Consider the following 24,523-nt stretch of genomic DNA (forward strand, 5'->3'; position numbering starts at 1 on the left):
ACATTTCTGTGTTTACCAAAGGGTTCACCAACTTAAAGATAAAGCCAGAAGGCTGTGGTTTCCCTCCACAGAATTGGGGCTTTACAATCAGGTACGTTACACATAAGAAAATGAGATCTTGACTAAGTTACTTAGTTCATCTAAGCTTCTGTTTCCTCTTCTGTAATACATTATAGTCATAATCATCTCCCCCTCACACGTTTAGAATAGCAAAGAAAACCATACCAGTGGAACACTGAGTGTGGGGTTTCAGATATTACGATTGATCAATGCTTATAATCTCAGGTGCTGTTCTGTGCCGTGGAGCCCGTTCTGACCCACCTCCTACCTAGGTGTAGGAGGAGGCCGTGTCACCTGGCCCTGCGCCCTCCTTCCAGGTTTGCGTACGTTCTGCAGCCCCCGTGTTCATCCATCTCCTCAGCGGTCTGACTAGTTTGGACTGACTTTACACTTTGCCAATCATGATGTCCTATTCCAGGGACTGGAGATACCATCAAAATAAGTTTTCATACATCTATATCCTCCTTTATGGTTTAGTCTGCACTAACTCCCTGTGTTTTCATTTTGCAGCCATGGAGCTATACGTGGAAGAATACAGCTAAAACACCCACATGCTTGAAGGCCAAGGCTTTCCGGGGAAAGTGAGAATTGGATGTAAGGGCCACCTGAGGAGCATGGGTGGATTAGAATTAATAGGAGGGTGTACCTTTAGGGGTAACCGACTTTCAATGCCGCTTAAGAAACAAAATGAGCTCACTGGATACGCGTGCTGGCTCTGTAGCCAGTTGGTCTTAATGCTACATCACACCCACAGCCACCAAGTGTGAAGTTAAATGGACCCTAAGTGGACATATATGCCTTCTCAAATAGATGACTAAGACCCGAGAAGAGGACTTCCAGCCATGCTAATATGAGCAGTGTAGCGCAAGTACCAAACCTCAAAAGGAGCAATCTTTTGAAAGATTATTTAGCTGAGAAAAGATTTCAGAGCAAAAGACCTGTGAAGCACACATTCACTGCAGTAAATGTCTAGCAGTTACTTTCTCATCTCCGCTACAAATCACGTTCTCCATTCCAATAGAACTTGGAGTCACAGGAAGATCAACATTTCGTCTTTCGGGAACTCCCTCAAGTTTGTATTATCAATAAGGCCCATCACATTCCCTCAGCTCTATTATCTGACAAGGTGTGGTGAAGAAAGCAACGGATATAAAAGATCCCCGATGGTGACTAAGTAAGAAGCATGCTTGAGAATACTGCTGATGGCATATCATAGCCTAAAAATGCCTTAAAGCAATTTAGGAGATTTATGAGGTATATAATAAAACAAGAAAAGGAAAACCAGCTGTTAGCTTAGCAGTAAGACAATGAATTTGAAGTCACAGTACAATGTGTCCAAACAACACCAGTCAGCAGGGAACGTCTTCAACCACGTCTCACCATGTTGTCCTTTTTCTTCTCACAACTCCCTTTCCTGTGGCGTGCCATTTATTGCATTTCTACACCCCAAATGGCACACGCTTTGCTTTGCTTTTGGGAGGGGGCATGTGTGTGATGCTAACTTTACATTTTTAGAGCAACATGGAAAAGAGGTTGACGTAACACACTAAGAAAATACCTTGTGATTGGCAAGAACCAAATGAAGACAAGGAAAAAACAAACAAGCAAAAATAAAACAAAAATCCCACCTAGATCTGCTTGCTATTTGTCAGAAAATGTGGTATCAACACCCACACCCACACACTATCAGGTAAATCTCACCCGCTGTGTCCTCATGTGCTAACTCACAAATACCCTTAAAACACACTCCTAACAGTAAGGGAGAGTCATGGGGTTCCCAGCTCAGCTTCCCTCTGTCCAATAAGAAGCATGTTTAAAAATGGTCAAACAAACTAGCCATTTTAAGAGCTATTTAAGTAAGGATCGGAATTTTTCACAGGAATGCTCAGTTTTTCCTAGGTTCCACCCCATCACTAATCATTATCTCATGATTACAGCGCAGAAAGCTTTGTGGGTACAGATAAGCACTTCTGGAAAACCACGAAGTATTTTTTTCTCCCCCCCGCCCCAAAGATAATACTTTGTACATAACCAATGTACCTTCAATTTTTAGAATTCATTTGGGGGCAGATAAAAAATAGTAGGAGTTAAAAGAATTTTCATAGTTTCTAGCTGAACAAAATGTGACACAGAATTCTGTATACAATTGGTTTCAAAAGGCTTTTGTGTAGGGCTGTAAATGAAGATATAATAAAATATGGAAACAAATATATTCTTTTTCTTTATAATATAGAATGGGACCAGAAATTGCTGTCAAACGTCTGTATATTCTAAAACACACCCATTGTAATCAATCAGCGTTGACTCAAAAGCCACCCTACAGGACAGAAAGGAACTGTTTCAGGAGTGTTCCCCGGCTGTAACCTTTACTGAAGCCGACTGCCCTGTCTTACTCCCATGGAGCAGAGGGTGAGTTCCAACCATTGAACTTTCAGATAGCAGTCAAGTGCCTTATCACTGGACTACCACGGCTGTTTATATTCTAAAACAGTAGGTTTTTAAACAATTTTATTTTTCCTGAAGGAAAACTTGAGAATTAAGGCATCATTCACTTGACTTTTAAGAGGTGGTTTGTGGCTTACACAGTTTCTCTTTCCCTCAACTTAGAATGGCCAACCATCTCTTTGCTAAGATTTCAATCTTACGGTGCCAGCCCAAGTCACATCCCCTCTTACACAACTACTGCTGACCCAAGGGCTATTTCCATGATCAGAACCCCATGGCAACGGACCACACAGGCCATCCCATCTCATCAGAAGTATGTGAAAGTGACTGAGTGAAGTATGTGAAAGTGGCCGAATGTTGTGAATTCCTATAAAAACTTCAAGGAGGCCTAGCTGCCCTGCTCCTTTGTTGGCAATCAAAAACCAGATCTATCTTGGGTGAAAAACTACAACTCAAACTCACTGCCACGGAGTCAAATCTGACTCATGATGACCCCCTCCGCTCAACCATTGAATGCGATGGTGCCACTCCACGTAATGCTCGCTATCTTCTCTACTAGAGCAGCGGTTGCTATTGTTAGGTGCCACCCAGGCAGCTCCAACTCTTAACAACCCCTTCCTAGCAGAGCAAAACCCTACCCGTCCTGTCCATTCCTCTCAATTGCTCCTACGTTTGAGCCCCCTGTTGCAGCCAACTGTAGGTTCACAAACCAGAGTTGTGTAGTGGTAACAAGCTGTATTCAAAAGGTCCCCTGAAAAATTTTTTAAAAGAGAAGCAAAAAGAAAAGTCCTCTGAAGGGAAAGTATAAAACCTAGCTGTGGCTTTGCCAATAAACCACCTGAGTTCTGCACACAGCCACCCAAACTCGTTTGGCTCAGGTGGTTTGCTCAGGCTGAAACAGAAGAATTTGGATCACATTATTTTAAACTACCAGCAATTTAAAAGACAGACACTGCTGTACATGAACTCTTACATTAAGTCACGACTGTGCCAAGGGTAATGGAAGGGGACACCTAATAGAATCCACGATAATTGCTGAGGAGAAGCAGAAATGATTTTGAAGTTCTCAGCTCAACCATGCCTGGCTGGCCTGCAGTCTTTCTCATCCCAGGTGAGTCATTTTTCTGGTGAAAAGACACTATTAATAATCACCCTGAGGCAACAGGCCTTACTTGGGACCATCCTGGGCACTCTGGACACATGACTGCTATGATGGTAGTCCAACTTTGGCAGAATAAAGCATTGTTTTGGACAGTAAGATATTCAATTCTGTGCAAACCCAACCCTCCTCTGTATCACAGCCTCACCTTCATGAAACACTGAGAGGGTATGACTAGTTTAACTGGCCTTCAAATGAATTAAACTAATCATATGTCCACAGGCTCCAACACCTCTCAGTCACAACATAGCAGATGTGATTTGCTGTCATGCTGGACGCTATGCCATTGGTATTTCAAGTATCAGCAGGGTCAATCATGGTGGACGCACGTTAACAGAGCTTCCAGACTAATACAGACTACAAAGAAAGGCCAAGTGATCTACCTTCTAAAAACAGGACAATGAAGAGTTTATGAATCACAATAGAATCCTACCCAATAGAATGCTGGAAGACAAGCCCCTGGACTGGAAGGCATGGTACAATGGCACAATAGAGTCCAAGACATCAGCGATCACAGAGTAAGAGGAGAATCAACCTAGATAGGGAGCAGACACTTTGTCCTGCAAGTTATCAGACAGCTCATGAAGAATGGTGGTGTGGAAGAGCCAGGCGCGGTTTCCTCTGATATTCGTAAGGTTGAAGTCAACTCCATGACGGCTAACAACAGCCAAGGCTAGCTTATTCCATAAAGAATTCCCCAGAAAGAGACACAAGATACCACAAACAGTCTATGTTCTGCAGAGTATTAGAAAAACAGGCCATGATGTGATAGGAATATCTATAAATGTCACTGACCCTAGCGTGTCCCTTTAATCTTCAGCAAAGTAGGAAGCTGCTTGACAGGTGGATCAGTTCCTTAGATTAGAACCTGCAGCAACTCACTGCTCATGAGCCTCAAACCCAAGTCGACTTACTTGAATCCCTTCGGCATCAGGATGCACTTGGAGTCGTGCTGGCAGGGGTTCAGGTCCTGGGCACAGAAGTCCAACTTCTCCTCGCAAAGCTCACCTGTAACATGCAAAGGCTATGAGTTTGTTGAGAGAGGTTAAGAGGCCACCTGCCAGCAGCCGGTGTCAACGGTCTTAGAAGTTAGAGCAGGGCGTGCTTGGTGGGGGGAAAAACACAGGGAATGTGATCAGCATATCCAAACCTGGTTTATTTAAATAATATGGAAAAACTATCACTACACTAATATTATTGTGAGTGTAATCTGAGCCCCATTTGGAACATGTGATTGGAAGGAAGAAAAAGAAATTCAATGTTTTTAATCATGTTATTTTATTTTATATACACAAGATGAAGTGCACAGTTTAATATTGACAAGCTGAATACATTTATTTCACCAACATTTGCATCTGGAAACACTGTTCCCCAGCATTCCTGAACCGTCCTTCATCTCCTCTTCTTGCTACCAATTCCTTACATTTTGTCTATATGTTACTCATTGGGCTATAATCCACAAGGTCAGCAGTTTGAAACCACCAGCTGCTGCTCCATGGAAGAAAGATGGGGGCTTTCTCCTCCTGTAAAGAGCTAATCTCTGAAACCCACGGAGGCGTTCTATCCTGTCTTATGGGGTCACTATGAGCAGACCCCAACTGATGGCAGTGAGAAATGAAGACAAGACCTGAGAACTGTTGGCTCAAGTTTTGAACTTGACGTAAGTGACATATTCTGTGTTTATCCTTTTATGTCTGGGAGAAAAAAACCAACTCTTCAGGGTGTCCAGGGTCTCACACATCCAGGAGAACAATACATCGTATGAATCCCTGTACCAGCTCCACAGAAACCTCCTTCAGTTACCTCCACAGAACCACAGAGGAAAGAACCCTCGTAGAAGGCTCATCTGGGACAGGGGAGTCACATTTTGCGGTGTAAATGATCAGGTGGCTTGTGATGGGCACAGCCATCAACCAAGGAAAGCTAAAAGCAAAGCGCTTTGCATTCTACACATCCTATGTTGAGTGTGTGTGTCTGGCTACTGCAGTAATTTCTTCAGGTACACACATACATGATTATATTTTCAGATGTTCTCAGAAAAGAAGACTTTTAAATCGCTGACCAAGCTATTATACAGTAATCTGTGGCTAAGTGGGTTTCTTGTTGGGTTGGTTAGGACATGGTGAGCACTCAACATCAGCTTTTGGATGAAGAAAGGGGAGGCCACGGAAAGTCTAGAGAACTACGAGTGGCTATGAGCTAGAATTGACTCAGTGGCATTTCATCTATATACATATATATGACAAGCTGAAAACATTCATATACAGTGCATATATGGATATATATATATGACATATGTGTAAACAAAGTTCTTTCCTTTTTTTACTCTCACTGTTAACAAGTCTATGCTGACTCGCAGCAACTCTATGGGTCAGGGTAGAACTGCCCTGTGAGCTTATGAGACTAACTGTCCATAGGAGTAGAGAGCACCATCTTTCTCCCAAAGAGTCACTGGTGGTTTTGAACTGTGGACCTTGAAGCTTGAGGCTCACTCGTAACTGCTGGGCCACCAGGGTTCTTCTTCTCTACCTTACTTGTAAATCATGTTCATTTGTTTTCTATGCAGCAAACGCAGAAACACATCTGATAAGTCGTTGTCCGGTGTCCTTTTGTTGGCTCTGACTCCTCACGTCTGCAGTGTAACAGAGAAGGTCTCTGGCCCGGTCCTGGGCCGTCCTTCGACACTGGAGTCCATCTTTGCAGCCACGGAGTCAATCCCTCTCAGTGGAGGCTTTCCTGTCTCCTGCTGACCATCTACTTTACCGAGCATGCTGTTCCTCTTTCAGGGGTTGTTCTCTTTCGATGGCATTTCCCAAGTAAGCGAGACGAAGGGTCAACACCACCCTTGCTTCCAAAGAGCATTCTGCTCACGCTTCCTCCACAACAGAAGTGTTTGTCCTTCTGGCAGGGCCTGGTATGATCTAGAGTAATTGCCCCACTAGTTTGAATACACTGGATATATATATATTACTGGTTCATGGTTCAGGGCCTGGTATCATCTAGAGTCATTGCCACACCATAGTTTGAATACACTGAATATATATATATTACTAGTTCATGGTTCAGGTCCTGGTATCATCTAGAGTCATTGCCACACCATAGTTTGAATACACTGTTTTACTAGTTCATGGTTCCATTTTTCCATGGGTCGAGGAGACTGAAAACATCCTGACTGAGGTCAGGCACACTTGAAGTCATGGAAGTATCATCTTTGATTTTTAACAAGTTCAGAAATCAACAGCCCTATCAGCCTAGGCTTATTTAGTCCTCCAAACATGTGTAACCGAAAACAAGTTGGTCATTTTGTCCTTGGATTAGGATTTCAGGAATTTTCCAATTCAAGCCACTTTATATTCAAAACACTCATTTACTTAGATAGTACTAGGAAAGGATGTGGTTAAAGTAATGCATCTATTTATTCAATTTCCCCAAGTGAGCCCTGCAAATTCAGGTTGAATGTATACCTACAACCCCAGCATTTCTAGATCCTGATACACAGCTTTTGTTGGAACTCTGAACTGTTGCCAGCATCTGTGAGGTGTGAATGAATCAGTTTCTTCTCTCTCTGGAAGAGACATCTCCAAGAGTACATTCTGGGGATTATATCTGTGTGATGCTGGTGGGGTGGGTGCTGGGGTGACAGCTTGTTCTTGTCATTGTACAGAATGAGCTTTGGGGTTTTTTGAGGACAAAGGAGAATTCAAATTCATCACAATGAAGTTGGGACTGATGACAGCAATCTGAGTAAATGGAACAGAAGTCCAGCTTTGACGTTTTCAGATAGCCTTGTAACCAAGGAGGGACAGGGATCGCATCCCTGACAGAATCCCCAGGACACAAATTTGTTGGAGGGTCAAACATTACAGTTGCAGGTTGAACTCTGGCAACGGCTCAGGAGAAGCTAGAATCTATGGTGCTATTTCACTCACTGTGATGGGGCACAATGGGAGTAGGGACAAAGAAAAAGAAAAGAAAAGAAAGAAAGAAAAAGAAAGAAAGCAAACCGAAGCACTGGCTAAAACGAAGTAAGATTTCATTTCTCAGAAGAAATGATGCAGAATACCTTTATTCATTTGTTGTTTTAAGCCTCTCATTCCCGTTGTAGGTCTCTGCATGGCTCAAATGCTTTGCCTTTTGTTACCAACCAAAGGAGCCCTGGTGGTCTCATGGGTTGAGTGTGGGGCTGCTAACCCAAAACTCCACAGTTTTAACTCATCAGGAGCCTTACTGGAGAAAGAGGACCCAGTGCGCTTCTTTAAAGAGTCATAGTCTCAGAAACTCAGTGGAGTCCTATGGTCATTACGAGTTGGAAGCAACTTGGTGGTGGTGGGTTTGGCTTTTGGTTTAATATGAACCAAAGAGTTGGGGGTTCAAACCCACCCAGCAGCAGTGCAGAAGAAGGCCTGGTATAAAGAGGATAGCCAGCAAGGTCCCAGGCAGCATTGCGGGTCTGTAATCCATGGAGTTTCCACCGGTACAAATGAACTTGACGGTGATTGTGTGTGTGTGTGTGTTTACACGTGTGTTCAAGGAGCCCTGGTGGCATAGTGGCTATGTATTGGGCTTTGATTGGCAAGGTCAATGGTTAAAAATCAACAGCCCCTCTACGTAAGAAAGATGGGGCTTTCTACTTTTGTAAAGAGTTATAATCTAGGAAACTCACCGGGGCAGTTCTACCCTGTCTATAGGGTCACTATGAATTGGCTTTGACTCAATGGTAGTGAGATTTGGGCTCTGTGTGTGTGTGTGTATTCCCATCCTATTAAGTTGCTAGCACAAACTAGATATTACCTGGGTCTGAAAATGTGAAACATGACATTTCAATGGATGGTTTCTGCCTAAGTAATAATTTTGAAATGATAAGAAAGGAGTCCCAGATGGCACCGGCAAGAGAAGGAGACGAGAGCTTTCAGTGGATCTGTGTCTGGACTGCATTGGGAGGGTCTCTAATGACTCCCAGACAGGCTAAGCACTCTCCTGTTCAGTAATGACTATTTGCACAGGAAATGGAGGAGATGAGCTGGGAGATCCAGGAGATTTGAGCATCAACACTCACGCGGCGTATCAGAGAAGTGTTAAGATGAAGCAGTCTGAAAGTTTCCTCCTTCTCAGATGCAAAAAGTTCCATCCCATTCCAATGAAAGCAATCATCCCTCTCTCATTTGCTCTTGATTCACATAAAGAAAGTGAAAGTCTCTGTTCACATAGTGGGGGTGGGGGTGCTGATATGTAGAACAGGCTGTGTGGAAGAGAGGAGCCATCCCATGGCAGGGTGATGGAATTGAACCTGGAATAAACATAGTTCTCTCGTTCCCTCTTGGACCCAGTGATCTCCTCTGTGCCCGGTCATAATGCTGGCACCTGGCCACAGCAGCAGAGGCCTATGCCAGGCTTCACTGGGATCTTCGGCATCCTTCCTGGTGACCATCCTGTTGGTGGTGATCACCGTCTTGGTTTCCATCACTCACTGTCAACCTGCTTCTGTTTCTCACTTTTTGAAGGAGCTGAATCTTCCTGGTGGGTTTGCTTTGTGTGCATTTCCTGAGATGTGTCTTAGCAATTAGTTCACCGTCAGAATAAACCTAAACCATAATCCAATCCAGTTCTTAGTAGTAGAGAAATAGAGGTAATCTGAAGGGCTGTGATTTCATTAAGGGAAATCAGGTCAGTTGGTCAGACCACACCAACTCAGGGGGACCCTTTGTGTTTCGGACTCCAAATGTATTTCATAGTGCTGAACTATGCTATGGTTATGTAGAAGCGGATCACCAGGTCTTTCTTCTGAGCCACATATTGGTGGATTAGAAATACCAACTCTTCCTGGGAGAGCAACGTGTCTTAATTGTTTACACACTCAGGGACTCTCTTAGGGTCCACTCTTTCTGACTCATAGTGATCCTGTCTGGCAGTTTTCTAGGGCTTCCTAAGACAGTAAATCAGCCAGTGATACCGGTCCGCTCGGTACGTAAAGCATGAAAATTGAGACACTGGAACAAGGAGAATGCTGTCATTAAATAAAATCCTACGTTCTACTTGTTGTTGTTAGGTGCTTTTGTGTCTGTTCTGACACATAGCGACCCTGCGTACAACTAAACAACCCCCCCCCCACCACTGCGTCTTCTTCACAACGGCTCTCGTGTTCGAGGGCATTGCTGCACTGTGTCAGTCACTCTTGTCGACGGCCTAAAGTGGATCTTCACGGAAAGACTTAGGAAATCAGGTGAAAGACGAAGCGATTCAGATGCTTCTTTAACGGAAAAGCATTTCAGATTGCTCTCATTTTTGTTTCCCAAGTGAAATGAAATGTGATTCTTGATCATGTTTACGTGGCAGAAAGTTTGATAGTGCTCACATGCAGGAAGAGTTTCCTCATTACATAGGTACAAACTAGTAAACCATCTCCCTTTGGCCTCTCGCTGTCTTCGGCTGTGAGAGGATGGCTTTGCGCTGTTGAAATCACTGACCTCAACGGAACCTGCCAGCAAGAATCAAAGCCTTTGGAACAGGCCAGGGTCAAATGTTATGGATTTTTCTGTCACCTTTGACACTTAGCCCTGGAATCTGCACACATTGTGTTTTCAAAAAAGTATGTGTGAACTTTTTTAAATGGGGAGGGGGTAGGGGGAACAAAAGAAAACACCTCTTCTAAGAAATGAACAACACCAACAAATGAACTGTTTTCAGGCATTCCCACATTGACGCACTAAGGTTAAACCACAGAGCTCATTCTGACAGCGCCTGAAAGCCCAGAAGAGTTGAGTCCCACTGTAAAAGAAGGCAATCCAAATCAAACAGATTAGGATGGGATAACTGCTCAGTGTTATTTTCTGGACACTCTGAGCACTGCCTGCAAAAGGCATGGCGGCAGAGTCTTGGCCACATTTCCAGAGAGGCAGATGCTCTGAGAGGGCTTCATTCAGCATGTTGGACCCTGAATGTGGACCACACAGTGCCTACAGCCTACCGGCGCAGCCTCTGCAGTGCCAGCACGGCCACTTGGTTTTCTCTGCTCTGATGCCCTCCAGGATGACTGTGGCTATATTGATTTTGATACAAAGACTTGGCCACTCATGAATGCGGGCTTCATAATGAAACGAGGTACTGGTACTAAGAAACCATTCAAGCTGATGGAGACATACCAAGCTTCCAAAGGCTTTCAAATCCCATGGTTCTTCTGCACTCCCAAGTTTCCTTACCCTGTTGGTGTTGGGGGTGGGGGTGGGGTAGTCAAAAGAACCAAAGACCAATCCCTCCATCATGCTGTTGTCTTTGAAGTGAGCACTAAGAGGAAAATGAGAGCCACAAGTATTGCACAGGGGAGAAACCCTCACCTCCTTGCACCCGTCCTTAGTTTAGGTAGGATTTTCTCTTTGAATTCCCATTGGGAATTTTTATGCCCCCAGGACTGACAACACATCATCTGAGCTCCATCAAAGTGACCTGGGGGCTTCAATCTGGCATAAAGAGAAGTTCCCGATCTTGTTGAGGCTGGGAGACTGAACATCGGAGGGGGTATTCATTGCATTACTTGAGGTCATTCTTCAATGTGCAAGGGACATCAGGCGGATTTCTGTATCTCTGTTTCACAGAAAAGAGGTGTTACACCTTCAAATGCCAGCCCCAACCCAAAGCAGCGGCCATTCAGCTGATGCCGTTTCTTGGTGACCCCACCTGTGTGAGTGTCGAACTGGGTTTCATAGAGTTTTGTCCATGGATGATGTTGCTCATCAGAGGTCGCTTCTGAGACGCCTCTGAGTGGACTTGAGCTTGCAACCATTCTGGAGAGTCACTGAGCATGTTAATCATTTGGACCACCCAGGCCTCTGCCTGGTACCAGGCATAAAGGCTGGAGATTTTCCCATCAGCTGCACAAATTCATTCATCAATCCCACTTGCTTGATCAACTGGAAGATAGTGACTGGGGAAGTAATTAATTAATTACACATACAGTAATGTGGGACTTTCGTATCTAACACTGATTGCTTCTCTACACCTGAATTCTATGCCAGTGCTTCATTCTTCTAAACACCAATGGCAGATCATTGGGGGCAGCGAGCAATGACTCCGCAGCAGGGAGAATCAAAGAAGAGCTTGTTTGTCACCATCATCATTGCAATGTGAGAAGGGGCCAGGTCTGGTAGACACTGCAGGTGAGAAGGGATTGCTTCTACCTTCATCAAAGAAGTCCCTCCCCTCCAATTAGAGTCTATTAGATTGCTTTGCAATGCCCCCCCCTACTTACAAGACATGGAAGATTCCCTGCAGGGCAGCACAGTTTGCACTTGATGACTAACCTTGTGGCAGTCAGAATCCACACAGAGGGGCTGTGGAGGAAAGGTCTGGTGATTCGCTCCTATAAAGATCGAATCTAACCAAACTCACTGCTGTGAAGTTGATGCTGCCTCATAATGACCCTATAAGACAGCATAGAACTTCCCCTGTGGATTTCTGAGGCTACAACTCTTTATGGGACTAGAAAGCCTCCTCTTTCTCCAGTGGAGTGGCTGGTGGTTTCAAACTGCTGACCTTGGGGTTAGCAGCCCAGTGTGTAACCTGCTAGTCCACCAGGTCTCCATTAAGTTAAATTAAAAAACAAAGCAAAACCCATGGAGCATTTCTACTGAGTAACACATGGGCCGTCAGGAGGCAGAATGGACTAGGCGGCCACAGGTTGGGTTCTGAGTGCTTTTTTGTTGTTTTTCCACAGGTCGGTGCCTGGCTTGCTTCAGACTGCACACTTCTTTTGAGTTAGCTGTATGTCAGATGTTCACTTGGAGGTTCATTTCATTGAACTAAAACTAACAGAGGAGCTCTGATGGAACTGGAAGGCAACATTCTCATGTCATTTTGGGATTCATAAAGAAAAGAAAAAGGAAATTGGCTGATGGCTTTTAAAAACACAAATTCAGCCAGGGGCAAATTCTTGGAAGCAAAAGGCATCCTTTCTAAACCAAAGTATAAAACATAGTCCCCACAGAGAGCCATGCAGTGATTTAATACACGCAACTTCACTGTGCAAGCACGCTTCTGGGAGTATCTTTAAGGATTTTTTTCAGGCCGTATTCCTGTGACGGAGTGATTGCGGTGGGTTGTTCCGGCAGACTCAGACCTTCCACATCCCAGCCCCAGACCACCAATTGCATTGGTACAGCCAAAAGGAAAGACAGCATTGGACCACTGGGGGCACTGGATGCATTAATCCACAGGGTCGTTCATCTGCTTTGTTTCTGAAACTTCCTAGAACATGAAACCATTTTCTTTTTTCCCCACTTTTCGGTTTAATGCTGCACACAGGGAGAGTGGCTGACCAATCACCCAGAGAAGGCAATAGTGGAAATGACGTCCTCAGCCGGGAGACAGGGTGCTGCTACAGAATCCATTTCCTTACTAGCTTTCTGCTCCCATTGCAAAATGCCTCACTTGCAGTTTAAAGTCCACCGTGATTCCAGATGACCCTTTAGACATGCCCCCAACATCCTAAGCACACCAGGACTTCCTTTCCTGGGTCTGGAAGTATCTAGGGGGTTATCTGGGCAGTAGCAGCCTCAATGATTACAAGTGGCTCTTGAGGCACTTAGAATGCAGCCAAGGATCCCTGGTGGACTAGCATACGAATTTTATTAATCCATTTTATAAATGGATTTTATAAATCCACCTTTTCAGGCAGAGGGATATTTACTTCCTAAAAAGGCCCCAATAAAGTACACACCTTCAAACATAATTTTTGTTTCAAATTACTGAAAATAGTTCAATGTAAACTTGGGGAGCATTCCCACTGCCTTAAACACTTAGTACTGCAACCTGGGTGCAGAAGGGAATGACCTACTTTATTATTATTAAAACAATGCACAGCCATAAGATCTTTCACTAAGTGAACGTTCTGAAAACATGTAAAGGAGAATGCATCCACCCTTCCTTTTGACATTCAACCACTCCTTACTCTCACTTCGTTTCTGCCATAGGACTGACAAGGCGCTTCTCCAAAGCCCCTTACAGAGTGGTTGGTAGAGCTGCCCATCCATCCATCAAGGGCCTGAGTGACTTCTTGGACGGATCTCTTTCAAATGCCATTTTTCACCCCCACTCTTTTTACTACGCGCACACAGGGAAATCGACTTAGCTTTAAGAGACAGAGGGGGACGGAAATTAAAAGCATAACAGACTTAAAAAGGCAACTAACCTTTTTCCACCTCATTCAGATTAGCAGCTGGCAGCGACAAAGACAGAAGAGACAAGAGACTTTTTACGTTGGCATACAGCAGCGGAGCACAGGAAGCCAGCGTGCAAGGTGGCATCAACAGCAGAGAAGCCGGGATGGGGTGGTGGGAGGGGTGGGAGGGGGACAGGCTAGCAAACCGGAGCCCGGCTCAGACTGCTTACCTACAGCCGGGCCACATGCACAAACATGGAGAAAATGAGGTCAGAGGGAAACAGCATCACAGAGAGCATGCCTGCGTCTAGACCAGATGACCACACCCCCCACAGCTGTAAGTGTCCAAGGCACATCTGACGTGTGCTGCATGAGCACCGGAGGTACATCCGAGAGAATGGAGGAAGGACAAGATAACGGCACAAAACAGCAAAATGAAAGTGCTCTCCACATGGCCCTCAAAAGATGTCCTCAGCCTTTTAATCCCTCTTTTGCCCAGAAACTTTTAATTTGCCTGACTGTATGCAATGGCCCAGGAGGCAAACCGATGGTTTACCATGGTGACCCACTTTGTATCATGCTTGCATGTGTTCCTAGGAGGACAGAGAGAATTAAGACAGAGCCAATCCAGGGTGCTGACGTTTTGCAAACATGGATAACCCACTGTTTTTCAATCCAATGCCTAAGTCAGCCTGAAAGCGTAAGGAGAGGGGGTCGATTTCCCAACATTACAGGGCTGCCAGGCACACAAGTTCCAATGTTAAGAGTGTGAGCTGTGTCATTTGCGGGACTCCTTGAAGAGTCAGGCAGTAGTAAGGCTTTCTTTTGAGAAAGGATATGATGGTGATGCAACAAAACCGAATCTCCTATGTGTAAGTCAAAAGTTTAGAAGGAATTAAAATGATTTGCTACACTTCCAACATCTTACTTCCGAATCCGACATGTAACGACTTCAATTTGGATTCATAGTGAATGAGATTTTTCAGTAGAATCAACATTGCTGGGATATCACTCGCGATCAACAGTCACCCCCAGTGGACAGGGGAGGAGAGGGCGAGTAATGGAGTGAGTGAGGTAGGGAAGGACAGCGTTGATGGTCAGGATGGAGAGTGCCCAGTGCAGCTTAGAAACTAGAAAAGCTATACAGACCCTTAAGACGTATGTGGTCAATTCACTGGACAGACAAAAACAAAGAGTTTCTCTTCTAATAAATCAATAACTATTTACTGTGATATATTTTGGATCCAGGGCTGACCTAACACTTCATAAATCTCCAATGGCAATTCGTTTTATTTCAAATATATTTCTCTCTGAGTTTTATAGCCTGCTCAGCATACGCCTGCTTCTCTGACAACCTTCAGTTTGCTTTCTGATTTCAGAATTTTCTCCATTAGCCAGATCATGAACAGTCTGGTACCAAATGGGGGAAACAAACAAACAAAAAATAGCTTTTACTATATTAATTTATACACGTATTTCACAATATTTGATTTGCTCCAATTGAATAAGAGTTCAGCTTCTCTTTGCAATGACTTTCAACTCTAGAATAAGAAAGAAGAAAAACTTTCCATGAAAATAATCAACTGTGACTGGAATGAGTTTTAAACAATTACAACATGATTAGAATTCCTGAATGCAGTGGGGTTTCTGGTCCCAGGTTGCACGGTCATTAATCAGATTCCAAAGTTAAATCTAAAACAATACAGTCACATCAAAAGAAAATTCTTCCCCTAACTGCAGACTTGGATGGAGCAGGATATGAAACTCTTAAAGTTCAAGCATACGTTCCTGTAATTAAATGCTCATCTATGTGCTACATTGCTTTCAGAATCTGCAGATGTTTGCTTGAGATCTGGTAAATGAACTCATTTCACATATGTATTAGAACACTGTAGTTAACACAGGAGTTACAAAGAGTCCTGTTTAGATAGCTAGACTATTAAAAAGACTCAAATTCTGCATAACCCTTAAGACCTAGTCCAAAATTAAACAAACAAACAAAAACAAACTAATAGCCATTGAGTTGATACTAACTCATGGAGACCCTGCATGACACAGTAGAACTGCCCCTGTGGGCTTCTGAAGCTGAAAATCTTTATGAGAACAGAAAGCCTCATCTTTCTCCAGGGGCGTTGCTGACGGGTCCGAACTGCTGACCGTAAAGTTAGCAACCCAGAATGACAGTTCTGATCTTTCCACGTTTCTCATGCCCAGTTCTTTCTGTTGAGTTCAATACTTTTATTTAACCTTTGTACAGATTATGGCTAATGGCATAGTGGATCCAGTTGGGCTGCTATCCCTAAGACCTGCAGTTCAAGGAAGAGAGAGGGGACTTCCTACCATCGTAACAGTCACAGCCTTGGAAACTCACAGGAGCAGTTCTACCCTGTCCTATAGGGTCACTATGAGTCAGCATCAACTCCATGACAATGAGTTTGTTTTCCTTTGATTAGACCTAGTGCTCGATGCAAGTTCCCACCTAACAGCTTCTATAGAGAGCATAAAAACAGCTATGATTTTGGCCAAAAAAAAATGGTTTTGTTAAGCTTTGGGGTTTTGCTATGTGCTTCAAAGAAAGCCTTGAGAAAATTGGGGATGGGGCTTTTGAATAATTTCTCTGTGAAGTTTCTAATTGCTTTGGATGGGAGAAGGCATGTGCATAAGAGGCTGTGCTATCAAGGTGGGAACTTGGGAAATGAAGGCTGAGAAATAAAGACAAAGATTCCAAAGAAATGGAGGAGACCTAAGAAATGATACATCTAAAGATAAAACCAGGGGCCCTCAGCTAGAAAAAAAATCATAAGCACAAATCACAAAGGCACTGGGGAAAATCGATGCTTTCATTAGCAGCTCCTCAGTCAGGAAATATGAATGAGTTCCTGATTTCTGTGTCCTGAAAGGCCTTAGATAATTAAAACATGCTGGTAATACTTAGGTCTCATTTTAGACTAGTGGTTAGAGGTGGTTGAACAACCAATTAAGTAGGCTCTTAAGACCTTTCTCTAAGGTTAGAACAATGGTAGAAAAGAGAACTACTCTATTCTTCTAAGAAAATGCTAGGTAATAGGTTTAAATACAAACATTGGAATTCTTGGGAGAACTTGAATTTTCCCCACCCAAGGAACTCAACTACCCCAAGGACTGTAAAAGCTGGATATGCAGGCTAATGACAGGTGTCTCAAGACTACACAGGTGAATGTGAAAGCTAAGTAACAACTGAACTTGACCCAGACATCTAAAACTTGGTGCATGTTGGGAAGGGGTGCATACTGGAGACAATGGGAATCCTTTCTTAAGGCAAAGTCGGGAAGCATGTTCAAATTCCCTTCACCCAGCAGTACACGGACTATACATATGATCATGACAAAACACACGCAAATGTCTACAGGAATCATAAGTGTTTCCTTTTTTCCATCCACAAAGAAATATTAAAAGGCTAAGCATGGTCATCACACGATGGTTTACATTTCAATGATTTCCTCACAAATCCACGGGAAAGTGCATCAAATGATGTCTTTTTGTCTTTCGTGGTTAAGGATGTCAGCCTCAGCCCCCTTGTAGTTTTGTCTTCCTCTGCTATTCTTAACTATGTCATAAATGACACAGAAATACATAGAATCCGTGGGAGGCTACGTCATCAAGCTCAGCAACATGAAAATGGTAACGTTGATTAGAATAACAACTTTAAATGCGGCTGATGAAAGAAAAATTGTACAATGGTGACATTTCTTGTTTGTGATCACCAACAGGTTTAATCAAACTAGATATTCCAACATTTGACTTTATAGAAAGTTGGCTTATCAAAGGAAGAAACAAAGCATTTTGGATAGTCTTAGGAGATCTATCCACAAAGAGCAAAAAAGCAAACTGTCATCTAGTGGATGCCGGCTCGGCTCACAGCAACCCTGTAGGACAGGGTAGAACTGCCCTGTGAGCTTCCAAGACTGGAACTGCCCAGAAGCAGACAACCTTGTCTTACTCGCCCAGAAGGCTACTAGTTTCCAGCTTCCAATCTTGCAGATCACAGCCCAAAATGTAACCACTACGCCCTCACCAAAGAGACACACACACAAAGGTGACTGTCCCCTAAGACGCTCCAAAGTGCTCAATAGCTTTATGTGCTGAGTTTAATTTAGTGAGACATGGGTTACAAGAGCAAAACACTCCCTCACTAGTGCAGACAAAAGTATGAACAGGAACAACTCGAATGCCTATAAAACAACTCCCGATGGAAATATGTGTATCTGTATGTACACATGGAGAAATTACAACAGGGTTAATTTGAGCAGCTCTTCTATATCCTTTCAGGGAGATTCTTCTGCTTCTATGAAAACACCAGGAGTCAATGTCGGCTAGTTGACAGTGAAGCTTTTCAAGAGAGGGAGTGGAATAGAAAATTAACCACTGGCTCACTCAACCACTTTGTCAGTGATTGAAACAAGGCCCCTCAGCTAACCTAGCTGAGATCAGCTAACTCAGGTGACTCAGTGGTTGCTGAGGTGGTACTTATTTACACAAACCTTTGGGTGCCATCTGGAGGTATTAAAATGGTCCATTATTTGGGGAATTCAAGGGTTATCTCTCAAGAAGCAAGGGAAATTACCTAAGTCACATTCGTTTTATGGGATAATCTGTTAGTTTTTAATTAAAGTATACATATATACACACATGCATATGTGTGTATATGTAGGAGTGTGTGTGTATATATGTGTGTGTGTGTATCCACACACAAACATATACAAACACACACACACACACACACCCTACCCACATGAGGAAAATTTTTAAAAATCTATAAATATGAAAAAAGGCCATTATCCTTCATATCATTTTCCCACCAGCTTCATGCAGCCCCTTCTCATAAAGATACGCAGACAGACAGACAGACATGATGGCCCAGGACCAGGCAGTGTTCTGTTCTGTTGTATAGGCGGTCATTTGGAGTTGGAACTGACTCAACTGTGTATGTGTGTGTACATGCATGCGTACATGCATAGGTTTTTACAGGGGAAATGAAGGCTTTGCACAACATGCCATTCAATTATTCAATTGTGGGAACTCTCATTTCAGTCTGACTGCTTCTCTTTGCTGGACATTTTATGATGGATGGCTCCATCCTAACTCAGCTTGCCGGGTCTCTGTCTGGTTGGCTGCAGCCATCTGTAAGTCCTTCAGGTATTGATATTACATCTAATTTCTAAGCCACCCATGTTAGAGCATCCATGAATGCTTTACGAAACACGTGACATGTGGTGGTTGGGGTGCTCGCATACAGAGACACTGATGGATGGCATGACACTTTTCAGCCTCCATACCTGTGTACTCAGGTGGGCAAAGGCATGTGTAGTTATTAATTCCATCGACGCACGTCGAATTATTTTCACAGTCATTATCTTCACAATCATCAATATTGACTTCACAATTTTCTCCTTCAAACCCATCAGCACAAATACACCTGCAAGTTGGGGAGAGGAGAGGCAAAAACATGGGTTTCTGATGCATGTTAAAACATAACTAACTTAAATAATGCAAAATTAAAAAAAAGCCTAAGTACGGTCATCAATTATGGTGCTTTTAATAACAAGAAGTAAATTTTTAAAAATGTGTTTGAATAATGTGTTGTAAGTATTTAAGGTAACGTTCCCAAACCCAAACTCATTTATGAAAAAAAAGTACATATATAGGCTACATGACAGCAAGTGGCTTAGTGACCCTACAATTGAATAAATTCAATATATTTCCAGGTCCACAACCAAGCTAACTTATGCCACAGCTCTCGGTCCTTTAGTTTCTCTCTGTGCTCTAATAAAATAATTCAGACTTCTTGACTCGCAAGTGATGAGGGACTGGCTGTACTTAGAAGATTAAAACCCTTTCCAATGTTAGCACATGTGCTGCCGAAGCAAACACGAAAACCCTTTCTACCTATGTGTTATGTCTGGAAACAGAAACAACAACAACAAAGAAATTAACAAATAAAATGTTAGCTTCTTCCAAATTAGGAAATAAGAATGTTCCAAAGCATTATCATAAAATATGAATGTTTAGTCTGAAGAAACACAATGACCCCCAGGCATCAGACATTGTACGTGCACTCCTGAATCAGTTTCAGAATAATTTTTGGTTAAAGTCTATATAAAAATAAGGAGATAATTCCATAATGGAATGCAGAAACTAAAGATATTTCCTCTAAACAGCGACAGGTCTAACAAGCTTTAGTAGTAGATTAGCATTCTTATGTGAAATTATTAGTGTGATTTAATAAAGAACTCTATTTCATAATTCATGATGGACATCTGCAGTAATTTTACTGTATGATTAAATAACTCCCGATTAAAAATGTTCACAGCACGTTTGTCTACTCATATTGTAGATTGGAAAGAGAATCATTAATTTTCTATTTCAGAGGGACCTACATTGTATCATTTGCATGCTGTCTGTTAAAGCAATAGACAAAGCAGAAGATAAATGTATGACATGTAGGAGGGGGCTAGGGGGCTAGTAATAAGCATAACTGAGCCAATACTTTGTCTTGCCATAATATCTGATGTCATCAGAAATTAATGATCAAAATATGTGCATGCGTTTTAGGTCCTGGCTTATGGAGACTCCTGAGCTGAGACTACTATACCATTCGAGTTTGGGTTTTGTTTTTTACTTTTAACATCACAAGATTTCTAAGATCACTACTCGAATAGTGTCTGCAGGAGCAGTAAATTATTTAATATGGCTCTTTTAGCCAAAGTCTCTAACTCTTACCAAATGACCTTTTCCTGCATGGTCTCTTAAGAAGGTGGGGAAGATACTTATAGAATTTGCCTATGAGCAATTGTGACCAGGACCCCCTGGCGTGGCATCCTGCTGCATAGAAAATGAGCCCTCTGAGAAGCAAGAGAAGGGATCTCATTACCAGCAAGAGCCAGGAGGGGAGTTCATGCTCAGGACCTGAGATCTTGAATGTAACTGTACCATCAGAGGAGCAGCAGCAGAACCAGAGGATGGAAACGAGTGTTGAACTTCCCGACCCACAGAGCAGGTACAGCTGAGTGCTTTGGGGCAGGAGGCTGACTTGTGGAGTGAGGTAGCTCTGGGTATTTAATTGGGGACATTGAACTTACTAACTCATAGAGCTGAATGCCTGTGGGTTGAGGCTTACAGAGAAGTGGTCTGCCCCATTGGGCATTTATTAGCAGACCTGAACGAATTTTGTGATGTGTCCTGATAAACAACTTTAGTCTGAGTATTTCTGACTTCTATTACAACTGTTAACTTCCTGAATAGACACTTTTAACAGTGACATTTGTCTGAGTTCTGTGTAGTCATTGCAATGGGTATTACCACCCGAAGAGCTAAAACAGAGAACATTTACTCAGACAATACAGTGTTGTTATCTAGCTTAGGCTCTTTTCACATATAGTGTCCTTTGATGTGAAAAAAAGAAAAAAAACAAAAGACAGTGTGCTTAGTTATTCTTCACCCAATACTTCAGGAAGAGGAGCTCAAGGCGAATGCCAGGAACCTACCAGAATCCATCTTGTTCTCCTTCTTTCAAGTGACAAGTCCCCCCGTGTTTGCATGGGTTACTGATGCACGCATGGATCGGGACATCGCAATCCTGCCCCTGGAGAAGGAATGGACAAGGAATATTTAGTATGAACACAGCCATTCTCAGTACACGGCGACATCACCACAGAATTGTGAGAGCACACAGTGAAAAGCTCTGTTTTTAGGCTAACGCTCCTGCAACAGCGTCTACTGACCTTGAAGCCGTACGGGCAGGTGCATCGATAGAAATCGACTGGGTCGTTGTTGCAAGTGCCGTCGTTTTTACATGGATTTGATAAACAGGGGTTGCACTTAGCCAGAATATTAACATCCACAGGTCCTAAAAATAAGTTGAGAATTATTAGAAACCTATGCTGTCTTAAAATTATTTCTATCCCTTAATGTCATGGGAAATTTTAGGCAGAATGATTGGTTGCATATCTCCATGACAAACCAGGTATCAGTGTCATCAGGAAGTGAGTCCCTCTGACATTCAAGAGGGACTCAGATTCCCAGGATAGATAGCATTAACAATATCTGATGTTAATGTTATCAAAGTCATAGGGTCAATTCCCTCAGAGTCAACATGTTTATGAGGCTGTGTTCCATGAGTCTGCCCACCTGGCTGGCCTGGGAATGCAAGCCATTGGTCTCAGAAAGGGCTGTGTGTGTGCATGCTAAGTTACAAATAAATATAAAATCATCATCATCCTAAGAGAAAGAAAGTTCCTGTCCTGAGAACTAGACAGTAATCTTAGTTTTATACAGGAGGTACAAGACAGTGCCATTTTCATGCATATGGAAATATGCCAGAATGTAAATTGCATTACATTCACCCCCTTATACTTTGGAATACTTTTTTGGGGGGGAGGGGTGAATGTGTTCATTTTTCTTAGTTGGGATCTAATACATATATCGTTCCATATTTCAATCACATCAATTGAAACTGTACAATTGCCACCACAATCAGTTTTCAAACAATCTTTTTCTAAATGGATCCCTGGACATCATCTCCCTTCTACTCCACCACCATCCCTGAAATATTGTGATTAGGTGATTAGGAAAGTCCTGTCTCTCTGTCTCTGTGCACACAGCACCATAGCAATGATCTCCATTTGCAGAGATCTTTTGAGCCATTAAAAACAAAACAAAACAAAAAACAAGCCCAACCTCTCACGAGCCATAACCGGCCTTCTTAATGGCAAATTTTGGCCAAAGACGTTATCTTTTGGTTGCACAAAAGTAGTCTATAAATGGCTGGTCAGGTGGCAACCGTACCATCCTCCAAAAGTTATATCCTCTAGCTGTTACTTTTTCGTTTATCTCAAACCACTCTTTAGGACATCACTCAGACATCCTACCGTTCAACAACTCAGTCATATCAAGAAGTGTTGTGCAATCGCTCCACAATCAGTTTCCAAACTTCTCCCTTCTTGTACTCCTTGATAGAAGCTCCTCCTTACCTCTCCCCTCTCCCCTGCTGTGCCCCCCTCCCCCTGAAATCCCTACTCTACTTATTATCTCTTTAGATTCACCCATCCTGGTGAATGATTGCGATGGATCATTGGACTTCCTCTTGAGTAGTTCATTGGAATAGGATGCTGGGAGAGTGGGTTTTACTTCGAAAGCACCAATACTTCACAGCGTCAACATGAACTCTGTTTCTGCTGATACTGGTCTGTCTGTGCTCCTTTCTCATTGGGGCAGACAGTCATCATGCCAGGTGCACTTCCCCTGCCCCCCATACATCCTCTCCAGCAAAGCCACCCTAGACCAGCTTGAGCACAGACTTCTCACCCGCCCCCGGCCCCACCCCAATCACTGCTCTCACCTCTGGGCACTTTCAACCAAATCATTGTAGCACCTCAGTGCCTGGGGAGCAACCTTGGCTCTATGTGACCCCTGCGTGAGAGCCTACGCCTGCAGGTGGTCAGTCTGCCCAGAGAAACTCATGCCTTTAGGACCCTGGAGAAATGGGCACTCCACTGCCAGGGAGTTGATTCCAATCCATAGTGACTAGTGGAGCTGCCCGCACTGGGTTTCAGTGGGTCTAGTAGTCCCTAAGGGCGCAGACTGCCACATCTCCCTCCGGCGGAGTGCCGGTTGCTGCTTTATCATCAGGGCTCTTTCAAAAAGAAGCTACTAATTAAGGACAGGAGTGCCATACCTCATGCGTTTAGGTCGACCTGCTACACAAGACCTCTGGGAAGCGGTGAAAAGCAAGGATGTGACTTTGAGACAAAGATTCCCCTGACCCAAGCCTTGGTGATTTTGATCACCTCATAAGCTGGTGAAAGTTGGGACAGCAAATAAGGAAGACTGAGGAAAAATGGATGCATTTGACCTCTAGTGTTGGTGAAGAGTATCGTGCCATGGCTTGCCAAAACACAAACAAATGTCTTGGAAGAAATACAATCAGAATGTTCAGCAGAGGCAAGAGTAGCGAGACTTCTCAAGTACTTGGGACATGTTGCTGAGAGAGGGGTCCCCGGAGAAAGGCAGCCTGCTTGGGAAAGTGGAGGGGCAGCAAACATGACAGAGAGCCTTGACAAGAATGGGTCGGCACTGTGCCTGCAACAAGGGGCTCAAATACAAGAACAGTTGTGAGGATAGTGCAGGCCGGGTGATTTGAACTGCTGACCATGAGATTAGCCGCCCCTCATGTAAACACTGTGTTATCAGGGATCCATGATTTTAGCACCACTCACTCACTGCCATGGAGTGGATTCTGACTCAGAGTAATCCCATAACAAAGGCAAACTGGAGCTGGCTGTTTATTCATCCATTTCACATGCACTGGACACACTCTTTCTATGAGAGGAGCTGTAGACATTTGGTAAAACTCTCTGGGCTGTTATAATCCATCCATTGGGGAATGGAAGTGAGCACGAAGGGACAGCTTGTTACCCACTGGGTGACAATACTTGCCTGATTGCTCATGTTTTTATGCGATTAGGAATTACAAAATTGACTTGTAAATTTGGTGCATGTTGTGAGAGGGCAGCTCTCTTTGTTCTTGTGTTGTTGCTCGTTAAAGAACAACAGCTTGGGGGCTTTCACAACTCCAACCAAACGTCAAGCTTGTCTCTGAAAAACGAATGGTTTCCCAGCCATAGGAAGAGATTGCCAACCCATTAGCCCTTATGGGATACGTGCAATAAAGG

General features: G+C 43.4%; 1 protein-coding gene across 1 annotated transcript in view; it reads right to left on the bottom strand.

The window, feature by feature from the left end:
- SLIT2 (slit guidance ligand 2) overlaps window positions 1-24,523 on the bottom strand; it is a 407,728-nt gene that overhangs the window by 44,685 nt on the left and 338,520 nt on the right. Inside the window, exons 27-31 of the mRNA XM_045284385.1 lie at window positions 21,575-21,699; window positions 21,338-21,435; window positions 19,130-19,269; window positions 13,845-13,871; window positions 4,579-4,672 (exon numbers count right to left, since the gene is read on the bottom strand). Of these exons, the coding sequence (XP_045140320.1) occupies window positions 4,579-4,672; window positions 13,845-13,871; window positions 19,130-19,269; window positions 21,338-21,435; window positions 21,575-21,699 (484 nt within the window). The remainder of the gene's footprint in view (window positions 1-4,578; window positions 4,673-13,844; window positions 13,872-19,129; window positions 19,270-21,337; window positions 21,436-21,574; window positions 21,700-24,523) is intronic.

The sequence above is a fragment of the Echinops telfairi genome, unplaced genomic scaffold (genome assembly GCF_000313985.2).
Source record: "Echinops telfairi isolate 266 unplaced genomic scaffold, ASM31398v2 ScPeMD7_7468;HRSCAF=8506_1, whole genome shotgun sequence".
NCBI lineage: Eukaryota > Metazoa > Chordata > Mammalia > Afrosoricida > Tenrecidae > Echinops > Echinops telfairi.